The sequence below is a fragment of the Corvus cornix genome, chromosome 4A, assembly GCF_000738735.6.
Source record: "Corvus cornix cornix isolate S_Up_H32 chromosome 4A, ASM73873v5, whole genome shotgun sequence".
NCBI lineage: Eukaryota > Metazoa > Chordata > Aves > Passeriformes > Corvidae > Corvus > Corvus cornix.
In genome coordinates, this window is record NC_047058.1 from 18,012,801 (window position 1) to 18,027,642 (window position 14,842).

The 14,842-nt window shown below is 39.0% G+C and overlaps 1 protein-coding gene across 2 annotated transcripts in view; it reads left to right on the top strand.

Annotated features, from left to right (window-relative positions):
- Positions 1-14,842, top strand: part of ATRX (ATRX chromatin remodeler) — a 66,210-nt gene that overhangs the window by 37,273 nt on the left and 14,095 nt on the right. For both annotated transcript variants that reach the window (XM_039572381.1, XM_039572382.1), the window contains 14 exons: positions 580-673; positions 1,190-1,298; positions 1,926-2,105; positions 2,486-2,627; positions 3,013-3,122; positions 4,989-5,135; positions 5,332-5,509; positions 10,546-10,683; positions 10,896-11,071; positions 12,062-12,179; positions 12,773-12,903; positions 13,197-13,285; positions 13,442-13,611; positions 14,548-14,701. In XM_039572381.1, coding sequence (XP_039428315.1) covers positions 580-673; positions 1,190-1,298; positions 1,926-2,105; positions 2,486-2,627; positions 3,013-3,122; positions 4,989-5,135; positions 5,332-5,509; positions 10,546-10,683; positions 10,896-11,071; positions 12,062-12,179; positions 12,773-12,903; positions 13,197-13,285; positions 13,442-13,611; positions 14,548-14,701 — 1,936 coding nt within the window. The remainder of the gene's footprint in view (positions 1-579; positions 674-1,189; positions 1,299-1,925; positions 2,106-2,485; positions 2,628-3,012; positions 3,123-4,988; positions 5,136-5,331; positions 5,510-10,545; positions 10,684-10,895; positions 11,072-12,061; positions 12,180-12,772; positions 12,904-13,196; positions 13,286-13,441; positions 13,612-14,547; positions 14,702-14,842) is intronic.

Here is a 14,842-nt window from a genome sequence, read left to right on the forward strand (position 1 = left end):
TGCTAGCTCCTCAAAGTGCTTAGGAGAGTATTGCTAATGCTGCTTTTTAAGGCGCATTTTTAATTGCTTTTTGAGGCAGTTTTGAGCTTGCATTACCTGAAGAAATGCCAAGCCATAAATGCAGTGATGTAATTTCATATGTTGTTAGTAAATATGGGTCCTTTCTTGAAGTATGGCTATAAAATGACACGTAGAGCATTTGAAACAAAAGCTTCTGTTTAACTAAAAATCATCTTTTGTTTTCTGAAGTTCCATACTGCTCCGCACGGTTCTCCTCCATCATATAATGCGCTCTCTCATTTGCTTGTAAAATAAATGTAGATGTTCATGCATAAAGACCTCAAGGCTTGTTGGCACAATAAACCATCCACCAGGACTCAGCTAGTGCTTAAATTTTAACCTTTTCTTCTCTGTACCCCTTTTATCCCTCTTGCTCCTTATAAATGTGGGTTTAATGGGTCCCATATTGTCTGAAACCTTGGCAGTGCTTGTTGCTCTTTACCAGTTTGTTGTACAGTGAGGAGCTGCTGGCTTTGCAGCAATGCTCACCATGAAATAAATGCTGGTTTCTTTTTCAAGTGAGCAGTGATGACTCAAATGACTCCGAGTTCCACGAGTCTGCAGTGAGTGAGGAGGTCAGTGAGTCTGAGGATGACCAACGACCAAGGACAAGGTATGAATAAAACTGAACTGTGCTTACCCTGTGTGTATTTGGGGTTTTAATAAAACAGTTTAAGCAGGGAGACTATAACAGTTAAACACTTTGGAGCAGTTCTTAAAACCCCTGATGATACTTATCTATAGGAATTATAGAACATTAATTTATTTTGCAGCAAATGGGGGAGTTTTGAATTTGTACCACAGTGGGGGGTACACAACAATTTGATGAGCCAGTACAAGAAAAGATGGACAAAAAAATTGACATTTTTATGTCAAATACACACTGTCAGCTGGTGGATTGCAGTATAAAACTACTGCTTGACAGTTCTGAGATTCTGTAGGGTTTTCTCATTGCTTTGTGTGTCCAGTGGGCTGAGGGGCAGGAAGGAATTTGGAAGTCAGCCCTAACTGCACAAAAGGAGTGCGTATTTTATTAATTAATGATGTCGTACTTCTTTACCATTGTTTTTCAGCAAGGCAGTGGATTATTATGGTTTATCGATAATATTGCCTTTTTGTATTTTAATAGATCTGCCAAAAAAGCTGAGGCAGAAGAAAACCAGCGCAGCTACAAACAGAAAAAGAAACGAAGGAGGATAAAGGTTCAGGAGGATTCGTCAAGTGAAAATGAGAATAAGGTGCTGTATCATGTTTTGAAGGAATAAATGGGGAGTTGCTGTCTCTTCTGCCAGCTGCTCAGGGTATCTCAAACAGCTCTGCACAAAGGACAGTAAAAAATTAAAACTTTTCTCAATGTCAGTTCAGGCTAAAATTTATAAAGTGCCACCATTGTGGAGGTAAAACATTGTTTAACTAAAAACTTTTCCTGTCTACATCTTGATAAAAATGCTTGATATTGAAGTAAATGGAATTTTTAATCTAAATGTAGGTGAGACAAATTGTAGATTAAATCTTTAGTAGTGTTGGGGTTTCTTGTCCTGTGTGGTGGAAGTAAGGGCTGATCTGATTTAGCACCAGTATAACAGAAAAGAAATGCTTTATTAATAATCATTAGCAACTATTAAATGATAACAATGCCTTCAGTACTGCCTTTGCACAGCGGGGCTTATCTTTGGTATCTCAGAATACATTACAGTTAAGGTGGCACTTCTTTTGTCATACTTTTATAAAAGACATCTTTTTTCTTGTTAGCTGAACTTCACCTGTGTGTATAAGAATTTCTGGGAGCTTGTCTAAGAAAGAAGGGTTTGATGGTCTGTGCCATAATTTTCTAGCTAATGTGTACTTTATTTAATTTCTAATAGAGTAACTCCGAGAATGAGGACAATGATGACTCAAAGTCTCCTGGAAAAGGCAGGAAGAAAATAAGAAAAATTATTAAAGATGATAAACTTCGAACAGAAACGCAAAATGCACTTAAAGAAGAAGAAGAAAGAAGAAAACGTATAGCAGAGAGAGAACGGGAGAGAGAGAAATTGAGAGAGGTATGGTCTGATTTCTCTGTAAAATTCTGTGAACTTGAATTCCTGATCATGTTTAAGATGATAAATTTCAACCTCAGTGTAATTTGATGGGTAATTTTTGAAAACTGCTTACATGCAGCCTTGTAAGCCACAAGTTTTATCTGCAGTTTCCTGCAGGGTGACCTTGGTAAGTTTTATTTGATGCTGAGATCTTTAGAAAGTTGTTTCAGTTCCCTGCTGCTTCACTTCAGTGCCAGAGTAAGTTGTGAGGCAGTAAAGAATTGAAAGCTTCTTTTTACTAAATAAATTATGACTTCCAGTTCTGCTAAATCTGATGTGTCTCAGATGGTGGATGTTATTCACGTGAGAATATTCCTCTGGTGCCCTGGTTCTGTTTGCAGGTGATAGAGATCGAAGATGCTTCACCTCTGAAATGTCCCATTACAACCAAGCTGGTTTTAGATGAAGATGAAGAAACCAAAGAACCATTAGTGCAGGTTCACAGGAGTATAGTGACCAGACTGAAACCACACCAAGTAGATGGTAAGGGAAGACTTTAAAGGAAAAAAATTTAAATTTTTCTCTCCAGGGGCACAGCACTTTATGCAGACTGAATTAGAATAAAAACTCCTTGGCAGGTAAAACCAGAACATTTTCTTTTCTCCCTGTCCCCAAGATCAGTCAGTCTGCATCCTCACAGTAATGTTTTCCAACCCAGTTGCCACATCTTCAGAGAAACTGTGAATATAATCAAATTCAAGACAAAGATCATCCCACATACAACCCACTGGACAGAAATGAATCAATAATTATCCTGACAGCTGCTTTCCTAAGAGTTATCATGATCTCAGTGATCACAGCTGTCTCTTATCAGGTGAACTTTAATAAAGTGAATGTTTAATCAGAAAACTTCAATTATTTCCTTCAGGTGTTCAGTTCATGTGGGATTGCTGTTGTGAATCTGTAAAAAAAACCAAGACATCTCCTGGCTCTGGCTGCATTCTTGCTCACTGTATGGGCCTGGGGAAAACATTACAGGTAAGAAACAAAATTGATTTCTGTGTAGCTCCCTTGCAACTCAGAACAAGAAAATAAATACAGCTGGTAGGAGAGAGGCTCCAGGAACCTGTTTCTAAGACAGTGTGATAATTGTAAGCAGGTTGTGGTTTTTACTATCTTCCTCATTCGTTTTCCCTTAAGTGGTTTATTTCCTTGACTGTTTTTAAATTCATTTGCTGCTGATAAAGTACAAGTTTATCAGATTTGGTTGTTTTTATTTTGTAATGCCAGACTTTATTTCTAAAGTCAGATGCTGGTGGGTTTGTGGGGGTTTTTGGAGTGAAACAAAGCTGAGGATGATCAGAGGGACCAAGGTCACTCGCGGTACGACCAGTTCAGGCAAACCAAGCTGCAGCTGTGGTTGGTGCTGGTGCACAGCAGGTTTTTAACTCCAGCTCCAGCAAATATAAAAATTTGCTTTGTTTAGGGAAATTGGAGTGACAGACACAGTATTCTGACAGTCTGTAGTTCTACAGAACACTTTGAAAATCACCTTTGAAAGGTGTATTTTTCACACTTGATTCTAGCTTAGGTGGTGTGGTTCTTCAGGAGTTAAATCACACCTTTTAGTGGAGATTTGCAATGCTTTGCAGAACTGTTGTGGAGGGGACTTTTTACACCTACACTTTTACACCATATAGTTTGATTAAATACTTCACAGCAGAGGGTATTTTTATAGTGATCCAGATGTGTTAATGACAGTAATTTTGGCTGCAACTTCTTGATAATCAAAGAAAAAGCCATAGTTAGAAACATATATCAATATAACCCATTTTTAAGGCTGGTGTTTGAAGCTGAGGTAGTTGGTTTTTTCTGCATGTGTCCATCTGCCAGTCACTCTGCTGTGCTCTGTGATGCTATTTGCTGTTTAGATCTTAAAAGAGCTGAACCACCACGAGTTCTAGGAGACTTTGCAGTTTGCAAAGAGATCAGGGAAATCAGGCAGCTGGGGACTTGCTGGCCAGGACAGAGGACTTTGGTCATGAATCTTCCTGAGTAGTTTTGTCTTACCACAGAACAACCAGTAACTCCTTTTGTTTCAAAAGCACTTTGTTGCCCAGTGTTCCAAGCATGGTCATGCAGTTTGAAATTCCTCTGAACAATCTATTAAATCAGAGTTGCCAGATACCAAGATTTTATGCAGAAGGAACTTCTGCTGTTGTGCATTAAAAGTCCAGTGGGAGAGCTGGAGCTGCCATGGGATTTGCTGACTCTTTTCTAATCCTGCCTTTGTTTGCTGCTGCTCAAAGCAGGCAGCCCAGCAGGAACACTGAGCGACACCAAAAGATTTTTGGGTTTTTTCCAGGCCTCAAGGAGGTGTTGTCATGTGCAACATACAGCTAGGCTGGCTGCAGGGTGAATCCTTGGAAAACATTGCCGTAACCTGCTGCAGAGCTCTTCTGAGAGAATTTGCTTTGAAATACCTTGAAAATCAAGTGTGAGAAACTGCTTTAAGACTGAAGTTCACTTCTGAGAAACTTGACTGTGAATTTATTTTGTGTTTGGGGCAAGTGTTGGGAGAAAGCTTAAAAATGACCTGATAGAAATAATTAATTTATGAAAATGATTGGTGAAATGTAAAGGGAAGGTTCTCTATTTATGAAATCCTTCAGCAGTTCAAAAGTGGATCTCAGTATGTGAAGGATGTGTGCAGCCATGAAACACAGAGTAAAGAGTGTATGAACTCCAAAAACACCTGTATGAAATTTTAACCAGTGAGTTAAAACAGGAAAAACATGTTTAAACAAGGCTGTTGTTGGTAATTTAATTACATAATTGAATAGATACATTTATCTTTCTTTCCTGGTGTTTATTTGGTGTTCTGCTTGTTTTTTTCTCTTGCAGGTAGTAAGTTTTCTCCACACAGTCTTGCTATGTGACAAACTGGATTTTCGGACAGCTCTGGTCGTGTGTCCACTCAACACTGCCTTGAACTGGCTGAATGAGTTTGAAAAATGGCAAGAAGGTTTGGAAGATGAGGAAAGACTAGAGGTAAAAGGCTTAAAAAGAGTTCTTCATGAAATAACTGAATGATTTGCATAATTGGGAAGTTCCACCACTCAGAGTACAGGCTAAGGAATGCACTTTATGTGAAAATTCTACTTCATATGTTGTAAGTATTAAAAGTTGCACCATTCTTTGAGTATTTTAAGAGTAATTAAAGCTTTGTTTTTTTCCCCTTTGGAAGGTCTGTGAGCTGGCAACTGTGAAAAGGCCTCAGGAGAGGAGCTACATGCTGCAGCGCTGGCAGGACGAGGGAGGTGTGATGATCATTGGCTACGAGATGTACCGAAATCTGGCCCAAGGCAGGAATGTGAAGAGTAGAAAACTTAAAGAAATATTTAATAAAGCTTTAGTTGACCCAGGTAAGTGAAAATTAATACAGGCTGTATAGATTGTACTTACCAGGTGTATGTATATGAGGAAAGAAAAATCAGATTTTTTTTTTTTGTTGGCTTTTGCTGAGTTACAGAAATTTGTGCAGAATCTCTCCCATCTGCTTTTGTAAATAGATTTCTGTAATAGTCTTTTCTATTACATCAAATACAAGGAATATATTCTGGAAACTTCTCTTACTAAGTATTCTTATTTGCTAGCATTGCTTCCTTTGCAAAGTAATTTGAGTTGTCTATTGGGGATCCAAGGCTGTTTTAATCTGTTAATTTGTTACAACCACAAGCTGTTTTGTCCCTGATGGAAATTTACCGTTAAGGGCGCAGCTACACATGAAAATAGTAGACAGTGTACCTTAGAAGTGTGAAAAAAACAAGTGTTAATGAAGCGCTAATTAAGGGAATGCAGATAAAGCAGGTAATTATTTTTTCAGTCTTGAGAAACAGATGTCTGCTTTGAGCTGAGCTGAACTGAGCAAACTTATTGTCAACATGTATGGAAGCACTTGAAAGTATTCCAAGTTAATATAACTGATTTCTCAGGTGGTCACCAAAAAGGAGTAAAAATTTTAGGATTAGGAAGGTTCACCATAATAGCAAAATTTCCTTGCAAATTCTGAACTGGCAGCTGATACCTGAAAATAACTTAGGGTTATGCAGGATGTCTTAAAAACTGGTTTTAAAAGGCACCTTTGCTGTACTGTTGGTATTTCTCCTTGAGAATGCAGATATGGAAGGCAAAGTAAATGGAGGTGGGTTTTCTTGGATCTTAATTATCTTTACATTGACAGTCTGTGATTGATTTTATTTTTTTCCCTCTTTCTGATTGATAACTGTACTTGGTGAGCTTGATTTTGTGAAGTTTCCTTCTAAAGCAGGGCTGTGAATTCTGTTCTAACAGACAAAGAGATTATTTTAAGGGGAAAAGTAACTTTGTGGTTATTGGCATTGGCCAAGTGGAATTGGCATCTCCAGCTCTGCAGAAAGGCTGCTTGAGCAGCTAAAACATTAATTTTCTGCCAGCTTGACTAAGTCCTACAGTGGCTGTGGAGTCAGGGAAGCTCCAGTGCAGCAGCTGATGAACTATTTTTGTTGATATATGTGTTGATTCCACACACATTATTTAAGCAGTGAAGGAAATGTACTTCTTGCCAATGGGTTTTTTGACTCCTCCTACCTAAGCTGTAGTTACTGAGAACAAAAAAAACCCCAACAATAAACCAAACACCAAAAAAGAGGGGGGGAACCCTGTGCTGTCAGTGCTATTCTATATCTGATTTTCTCAGGATATTGCATTTATTGAGAATATTGCCAGGAAAGTCAAAGCAAAGGGATAAAAGGTGTGAATTGCTGTGTCAAAGTAGTGGTGACAGGACAGTAATTTCGTGCTCAGTGGGTCATGTTCTGGTGCAGTGATGAAATAGTGTTATACAGTGATTGATTGTTGTGGGAGTTTTCCCTGGTGGAAAGTGTAAGGAAGGGCAAACATTAGGGTTGTTACCATGTGTCTTTCCAGCAGCACTGTCCCTTCATGGATTTGTGTTTGTGTAACCCCAAAAATGCTGGACTCTGGCATGTTGGACAGTGCAGTGCTAGGAGGAGACAGTGACTGGTGTAATGTGCCCTGTCCCATCCCATGCTTTTACCCTGCTGTGTTCCTGTTCTCCTTCCAGACCTCTTCAGACACTGGGACAGAGCAGTGTTTGGGATTAGGTCATGGACTTGTGTAGATTTAATTGGGTTTGGAAGCCACTGAACCTTACAGATTCTGAATAATTCCATATGAACATGGAGCCTCCTGTTCTCTTCTCTTCTCTTCTCTTCTCTTCTCTTCTCTTCTCTTCTCTTCTCTTCTCTTCTCTTCTCTTCTCGGACTGGTTGGTAGGAGGGAATCAGACCATTAGGAAAGTCAACCTTGAAATAACTCCTTAATTATTTTTATAGAGTCATGGAAACTTGAAGGTTGGAAAAGACCTCCAAGATCAAGTGCAGACTCATGCCCACTAAGCTGTGCCATGATCTTCCACATCTACTCATTTTCTGAACACTTCAGGGATGGTGACTCCCTGGGCAGCTCCTTCCATGCTTAACCACTCTCAGTGAAGAAATTTTTCCTAATACCCAACCTGAACCTCTCCTGGCACAACTTGAGTGCATTTCATGTTGCCTCATCTCTTTCTATATTTTAACTAATTGCCAAAAGATAGAAATGTCCATGTGTTGCTACCCACTAATTTTTGGAGCCATTTGGATTGGCTAAATGGATGAGAACGTGCATTGCAAGATTCTCATTTGATTTTTTGCTCTCTTGGTGAGTCAGCATGGACAGTTGCAGGTTCCAGTGCAGGAGAAAGCCATGTGCTGGCTTGCTGCTGGGACTGGAGATAGGGAAACCTTGGCCTCTGAGAGCATTTCCCATTTAAAAAGCTGCAAATTTGGTATTTAAGTGCTAATTTAATGAGATGTGTCTGGTGAATACTTCTGGGGTAAGACATATTATATATGTGAAGCTTGTGTTGCATTGTTAAGGGGACCAGAGGGGGAAGGTTTAGCCAAAGTTTATGGGTGGAGAAGTGATTTCATTAATTACCCAGCTCTGCTACGTGGAAGAATGGCAGGATTACATACACATGCAGGTTTTCCAGGCTGCTTTGTGCCATTGCTGAAGGGCTGTTGGTTATTGATCACTGCTGTGCTCTGCTTGTAGCACTTCAATAACTTTATATTTTTTTTTTACTTGTTGCTACTCACAAAAATTCTCTCACTGTTTAACTTGGAAACTGCTCTTTAATTGACAGTTGTATAAAGTTCTTGTAGACTTCAGAGGAACAGGAGAACTGTGTATATATACCTCTATATATCTCTCGTTTATATATTTCAATATATTAACATGTGCAAGTACAGTAAGGATGAGAAGGTGAAGACTGTAAGGAAAGATTGCATGAGTAGGGCTATTTAGCCTAGAAAAAAACCAACTAAACTGACACATTTTCCACCATTTAGAAGCTGGTTAATGGAAGGAGTGTTATCAGTTGGTTTTGACATCATTTGGGGAAAGGAAAGGGCAGAATTTATTCAGATTTGCAGCAGCTTGGGTATTATTGCACAGTGTTTTAGCAAGAGAGGCTGTGGAGTTTCCCACTTCTGTCAGGTCTGTCCCTTTCTCATAACCCTTATCTCAGATGGAGAAAATGATCTAAATGATCCCCTGAGGTCCCTTTAAGTTTTACATTCCTTATCATATTTTGAGGAATGTTCTGTCCATAATGATTTGCATTTGTGTTTTTTAAGAACAAGGGAAAAACTCCACACATTTATGAAAATCCCTGCTGCTGAACTGTAGCCAAGATGTTAGTTCAAGATATCAGTGCTACATGCCTGCCAAACAAACCATGAATAATTGTACTAAGATTGGGGTTTTTTCATATTTTTACTGTCATTCGCTTACTCTAAACAACAGGTTTTGAGATGGTTTTGTAATTTAATTTCTCTAACTTCATGTGAATGAATCACAGTCTTTAATGAAATGAGGACTAGAGAAAGGATCTGTCCCTGCTGGAGATGGTTATATAAAATTAAAGGAAGGCTTTGTGTGTAGCCACTCTGTTTTTCATGCTGTCAAAACTGGGAAGGTACAAAAGTCATGAAATAATACGGGGAAATGTTTCTGTGGCAGATGGGAAAATTCAGAAATACATTGGCTTGAACAAGCCTAAGTGCATTTGGAATTCATATGTGGATTTTCAGAATTGTCTTCTAGACTTGTTTCAAAAGTTTGGGGTTTGTTTTGTTTGGGTTTTTTGCTTGGAAAAAAATATCTTCTTGATTTATTTCTTTTCACATGTGAGATTCAGATCACTTCTAAATCACCTTAAAATGGCATGATTAAGGTGTCTGGCACTGGCATGTGAGTAGTCAGAGGTTAATTGATTCTCTGTCGTTGATCACTGCCATAGAATTAATTTTGTTCTTTACAAGGCAGTTTAAATTTAGTCTGACAAAAAGTATTCTCAGTAAGTTGCAAAAGATTAGACTGTCCTTGCTGACAAATCCTCCTTTGCTCCTCAAATATTGGCCTTTTTAGAGCTGAATTGCTGAACCCAACTGGTGGCTTTTCTCCAAGGTGCAGCAACTTGTCATGAGCTGCTTTCAGAGTTGAGAGTGCTGGAACTGAGGTCAGGTTTAGAGCTGGTAAAACATTTCTTCTGAGTTACTAGTTGGATCCTAGAATATCTTTTACTTCATTTTCAAGGAAAGAAATTCCAGAAATTGTGCTAAATCTGAAAGCAATTAGTGTGTGTAAGTCTGTTCTGCCAAGTTGGGTATTATTTATCTTATTATTAGAGTTGCTTTGCATACTGTGGGAATGTGTTGTGGTGTCGTTTTGACATTCCTTGTGCAGCTCACTTAAACCAGAGTGATATTTTATCTCCTGGAAGAAGGCTGAGGACATTGCTGAGGTGACTTTCAGCTGCAAGGTGGCAATTCACTTGTCTGTAATTCAGATCAAACCTGGTTGTTTTATATTATCTAAGACTTCTGATTGCACTCTGTCCCCCTAGTGATATTCTTGCCTTGATGAAAAATTTCAGGTTACCTGGTTTTTGGGTGTTTTGGGATTGCCCAAGTGTCAGTAGATGGCAGCCTAAAGCTGGAGAGAAGGAAGTTTTACTGAGTTTTGATGGGATGGATGGAGGTGCAGCTGTGCACAGCCAGCTGCAGGGATAGACCATTTTAACAGGAATATACTGCAAAGCTGAATTTAATCCTTGCCATGAAGACTTTACAAGCAACAACCTTTAGTTCACCAGAGTGGCTACTCTGAATGCTTGTGCAAAAGCTGAGTGAGAACCCAATCAGTGCTAAAAAATCTCACCATGAAACACACAAAAAAAAGTTTAAAAAATCCTTTAAGTAACACTGGTTGAACAAATTTTGGATACTTCATGCTCTCAGGTTCTTTGTGGCAATAAAATATTGTGGAGAGATTGAAAGTTGTTTCTTTCCAGGTCCTGACTTTGTGGTGTGTGATGAAGGTCACATATTGAAAAATGAAGCATCTGCAGTCTCTAAGGCAATGAATTCTATTCGGTCTAGGAGAAGAATAATTCTGACAGGGACACCACTGCAGAATAATCTTATAGAATGTGAGTAGTTGTCTTTTATTTCCTTCAGTACACGTTTGCCTGTCAGCCATAGAAGATATATTTAGTTTGATTGGAAGAGAAGAATTTGATACAGCGCAGCTGCCTGCGACGTTTCTCTGTATTTAGATGTGACTCGTTTATTTTCTGTTTGCATTAATCCCAGCACTGTGCTTTCCATTTTGAACCACTCAAATCTGGGTTTTTTCTCCTAGATCACTGCATGGTTAACTTCATTAAGGAGAATTTGCTTGGCTCAATTAAGGAATTCCGGAATCGATTCATCAATCCCATCCAGAACGGTCAGTGCGCAGACTCCACTCTGGTGGATGTCAGAGTGATGAAGAAACGTGCTCACATCCTCTATGAGATGTTGGCTGGCTGTGTTCAGGTAAGAACAGTTTGTCCCTAACTCATCACTTTGTTTAACTGCAGGGAAGGAGAGGAGTTATTTCATCTCCCTCTGATAAAAGCACCCAAAGGCCTGTAAACTTCTGATTTGAGAGCTCCATAAATCTTCTAACTTTAGTATTTTTCACTGATTGTTAGATCTCTGCATTCTTTGGGATTAGATAAACTTCATAGTTTTTCTCCAAATGTCAGTGTATTCTAAAATACAAGTATTAGAGAATACAGCTGTTTCCTGCTAGGAGACAAGAGCATTTTATGATAGAGTAGGATATGAGTTGCTTTGAAATACTCTTTTTTTAATTCCATATGCACATTTAAGAGCTGCCTTAAAGTCTGCACAGAAAGTTGCTGGTCCATAGCTTGTCAGTTGTTTCTGAATATGTATTTTTTCTGATCTGTGAGAATCAGAACAGCAGAAAACAAGAGAGAAGGAAAATTATTCAGGTTCAAAAGGGTGAAGAACTCATTACCTTATAGACCTTAGATAAAAAAAGCATTGGATGAAATGATTTTCTCCCTGCACCAGTGCAGAACAGATCCTGTCCATAGAGAGCAGCTCTCTTGTGGTCTTTGGGTGAGTGGAGAGACAGAGTAATGTAAGAGTCAAAAAAACCCAAAACAGAAGTAAAATTGGGGTTTAGTATTCTAAAAAAAAAAAAACCCAAAAGTGGTTCCCAGAGCAGCTCCTGGAGTTGCAGTGAACTTTGCAAGGACTTGGAACTGGCCATGGGCTTTGCAGGTCATAGGCTTCGGTGTGACAAGCACCTGAGTGGGGCAGGTGTGTTTCTGCTGCAGGGCCTGTGGTGAACTGTTATTTACTGGCCCAGATTTTCCCACTGTGTGGCTGGAAAGCACCAGAATCACTGTCACTGATCCACAGTGCTTTGTCCTTTGAGATGCCACAAGTCCTGAAGCTCTCAGGAGTCGTTCCCATGTTTCTGTGACTGAAGCACTGTTTGTAAAATTGCAGAGGAAAGATTACACAGCATTAACAAAGTTCCTGCCCCCCAAATACGAGTACGTGCTCGAGGTGCGGATGACCCCGATCCAGTGCAAGCTGTACCAGTATTACCTGGATCATTTGACAGGTATGTTCCTGCAGCTCTCCCTGGGGACAACACTGATGGCATTTAATAAAGGGGCATTTTGCCACAATTGGTAGGTGAAAATCAACTTTCTGAACATTGTACCATGCACTAAAGTGCTTGGACAGCAAACAAATAGTCTGGGGTTTTTTAGTTTTGTTTTGTAGTAGAATACTGCAGCATTACAGGTCATTAAAGGTAGCTCAAATTAGTTGGCCAGATTCATTGAAACCTAAATGCAAATGTTATTTTGTGTTTTCCATCTTGGGCTGCTTTTACAAAACCTAAATAGACATGTCTGTCTTTTTAGGAGGATTTGTATACATTCCTGTACTGGGGAGCAATGTGCTTTTATGTAAAATATATAATCATGTTTCTCATTATCAAGACGAAGGGGAAAAACTAATTTGGACAACTTTAACTAGGAGAAAAAATGGCTGTGACTGAGTAATTTGAGCCCTTTTACAAGAGATGTTACAGTGTGATGTGCAGCTGGAAAGAGCACTCAGATCTGCACTGATGGGCTCTTGGAAGGGGAGCACTGTGTGGCAAACTCACTTCAGGGCTCACTCTAAAACCTGAACTTTTATTGTCAGGTGTAGGTGGTGGAAATGAAGGTGGAAGAGGCAAAGCTGGAGCTAAACTATTCCAGGATTTCCAGATGTTGAGCAGAATCTGGACTCACCCTTGGTGTTTGCAGCTGGATTATATTAGCAAAGAAAATAAGGTAAATTAGATATATCAAAATACTCTCACTTGAGAACTTTCCAAATAAGCTCTGCCAAACTCTAGGTAAAGTTTCGTCAAGTTAATGGAAATCTTTGTTGCTGTGGGGTCATTTTGCTGCTGGTTTTGTCATATTTTTCTTGCTGGGTATGTTGTCATTCTTAAAACATTTTGCAAGGCCAGGCCTTTGTAGAACTTACCATTGTTTAAATGAAGAGTAAGCAGATGGCTAAAGATTTAATAAAAGCTTCTGGATGAACACACTTAATAATTTCTGTTTTTTCTCTTTTTGAGGGCTATTTTGATGAAGACAGCATGGATGACTTCATAGCTTCAGATTCCGATGAAACTTCCATGAGCTTAAGTTCTGATGATTATGCAAAGTAATTGAGCTTTTATTTTGTTTGTTGGTGTGGTTTCCCTTACAGAACTGAAGTGATTTCTGTAAAGTGGATGTTTAGTTTATGTATGTTAGAATATGTTTTCTTGCAGTGGGATTTAAAAAAAAAAATCATGGGGTGTATAATGTTGCTTTTTAGGAAAAAAAAATCCAAGGGGAAAAAGGTGAAGAAAGAGTGTAGCTCAAGTGGAAGTGGCAGTGATAATGATGTTGAAGTCATTAAAGTCTGGAATTCAAGATCTCGTGGAGGTGGGGAAGGAAATGTAGAAGATCTTACAAACAACCCTGCATCAACAAAGTCAGATGAAGGTGAGGATAATACAGAGTGATGAAAATGTGAGGCAGCTTCATTTTGCAAAAGGCAATTTGAGAGGGCTGTCAGGAATTGTGCTGGATGGCAGAATGGCAAATTCCTTAATTCCGTACTTACAGCTCCTGCTACTTCTAATTTATCCTGGAAATGTATCCAGGATAAATGTATTTGTCCTGGAAAAACAAGGGGCATCAACTTAGCACTTGGGGGTTTTGAGGCAGGGAAGCTGCACAGTGAAATTTTTTAATTCAGAAGTACAAAATTATATAAGTTTAAGAAGAACTGTGCTGCTTTTCAACTTTTTGAAACACATTGCTGGAAGATTAATGGAAAGATTAGGAAATATATGTGCAATAATTTGTTGCATCTGGAATTTGAATTGGATGCTGAGCAAGCAGATCCAATGCAGCAGGAATACAAGACCTTTTTAAAGTTGTTACTCAAACTTCTTACAGCTGCACACTTAATTTTTGGTTTTTTCCTGTAATAATCTAGCTTTTGTCTTGTATCTGGAATCACAGAGACAATTTTCGGATTCTTTTTATCTCATGTGTGTCTAATCCTTTTCCCTAAGTACTTCAAATTTCTGGGGACAGCTCAGGTGAGAAATCTTTTGTCCCCATCCCAGTGACAAACATACTGTAAATGTGTGTGTGGGGGGGGTGTATGTAAAACTTTTACACACAGAGATTTAATGTGTTAGAGGAGCTACATTATAGTCAGGGTGAGTTTCTGTCTCTGCATCACTTAAATACTTAACTCTTGTGCAGCCTTGTAATTGCTGATAGTGCAAAAACTGGGGGTTTTTTGCCTCTTTAACTCTTTTCATATCAGTTAATGAAGGAACAATTCTGTAGTTCAGATACTCAAAGCAATTAAATAATGACCATGTTCTCATCTTTGATTTTTATTTCTTTGGTTTTTTTTAATAGGCAAAGCTACATCATCTTCCAATCCTGGTAGCCCAGCTCCAGACTGGTACAAAGATTTTGTCACTGATGCAGATGCTGAGGTGTTGGAACATTCTGGGAAAATGGTGCTTCTCTTTGAAATTCTTCGAATGGCAGAGGAGCTGGGAGACAAAGTGTAAGTCAGTTCTGGACCCGTTATTGAAGACTTTATGAATATATTAGTCCGACAGTGTTCCCCATCCACTCCTCATTCTGCTGTGGCTGTTTTCTGAAGCAGACAAGCATGTTACACTCACTTTTGTCAGGGAGTCTTCCC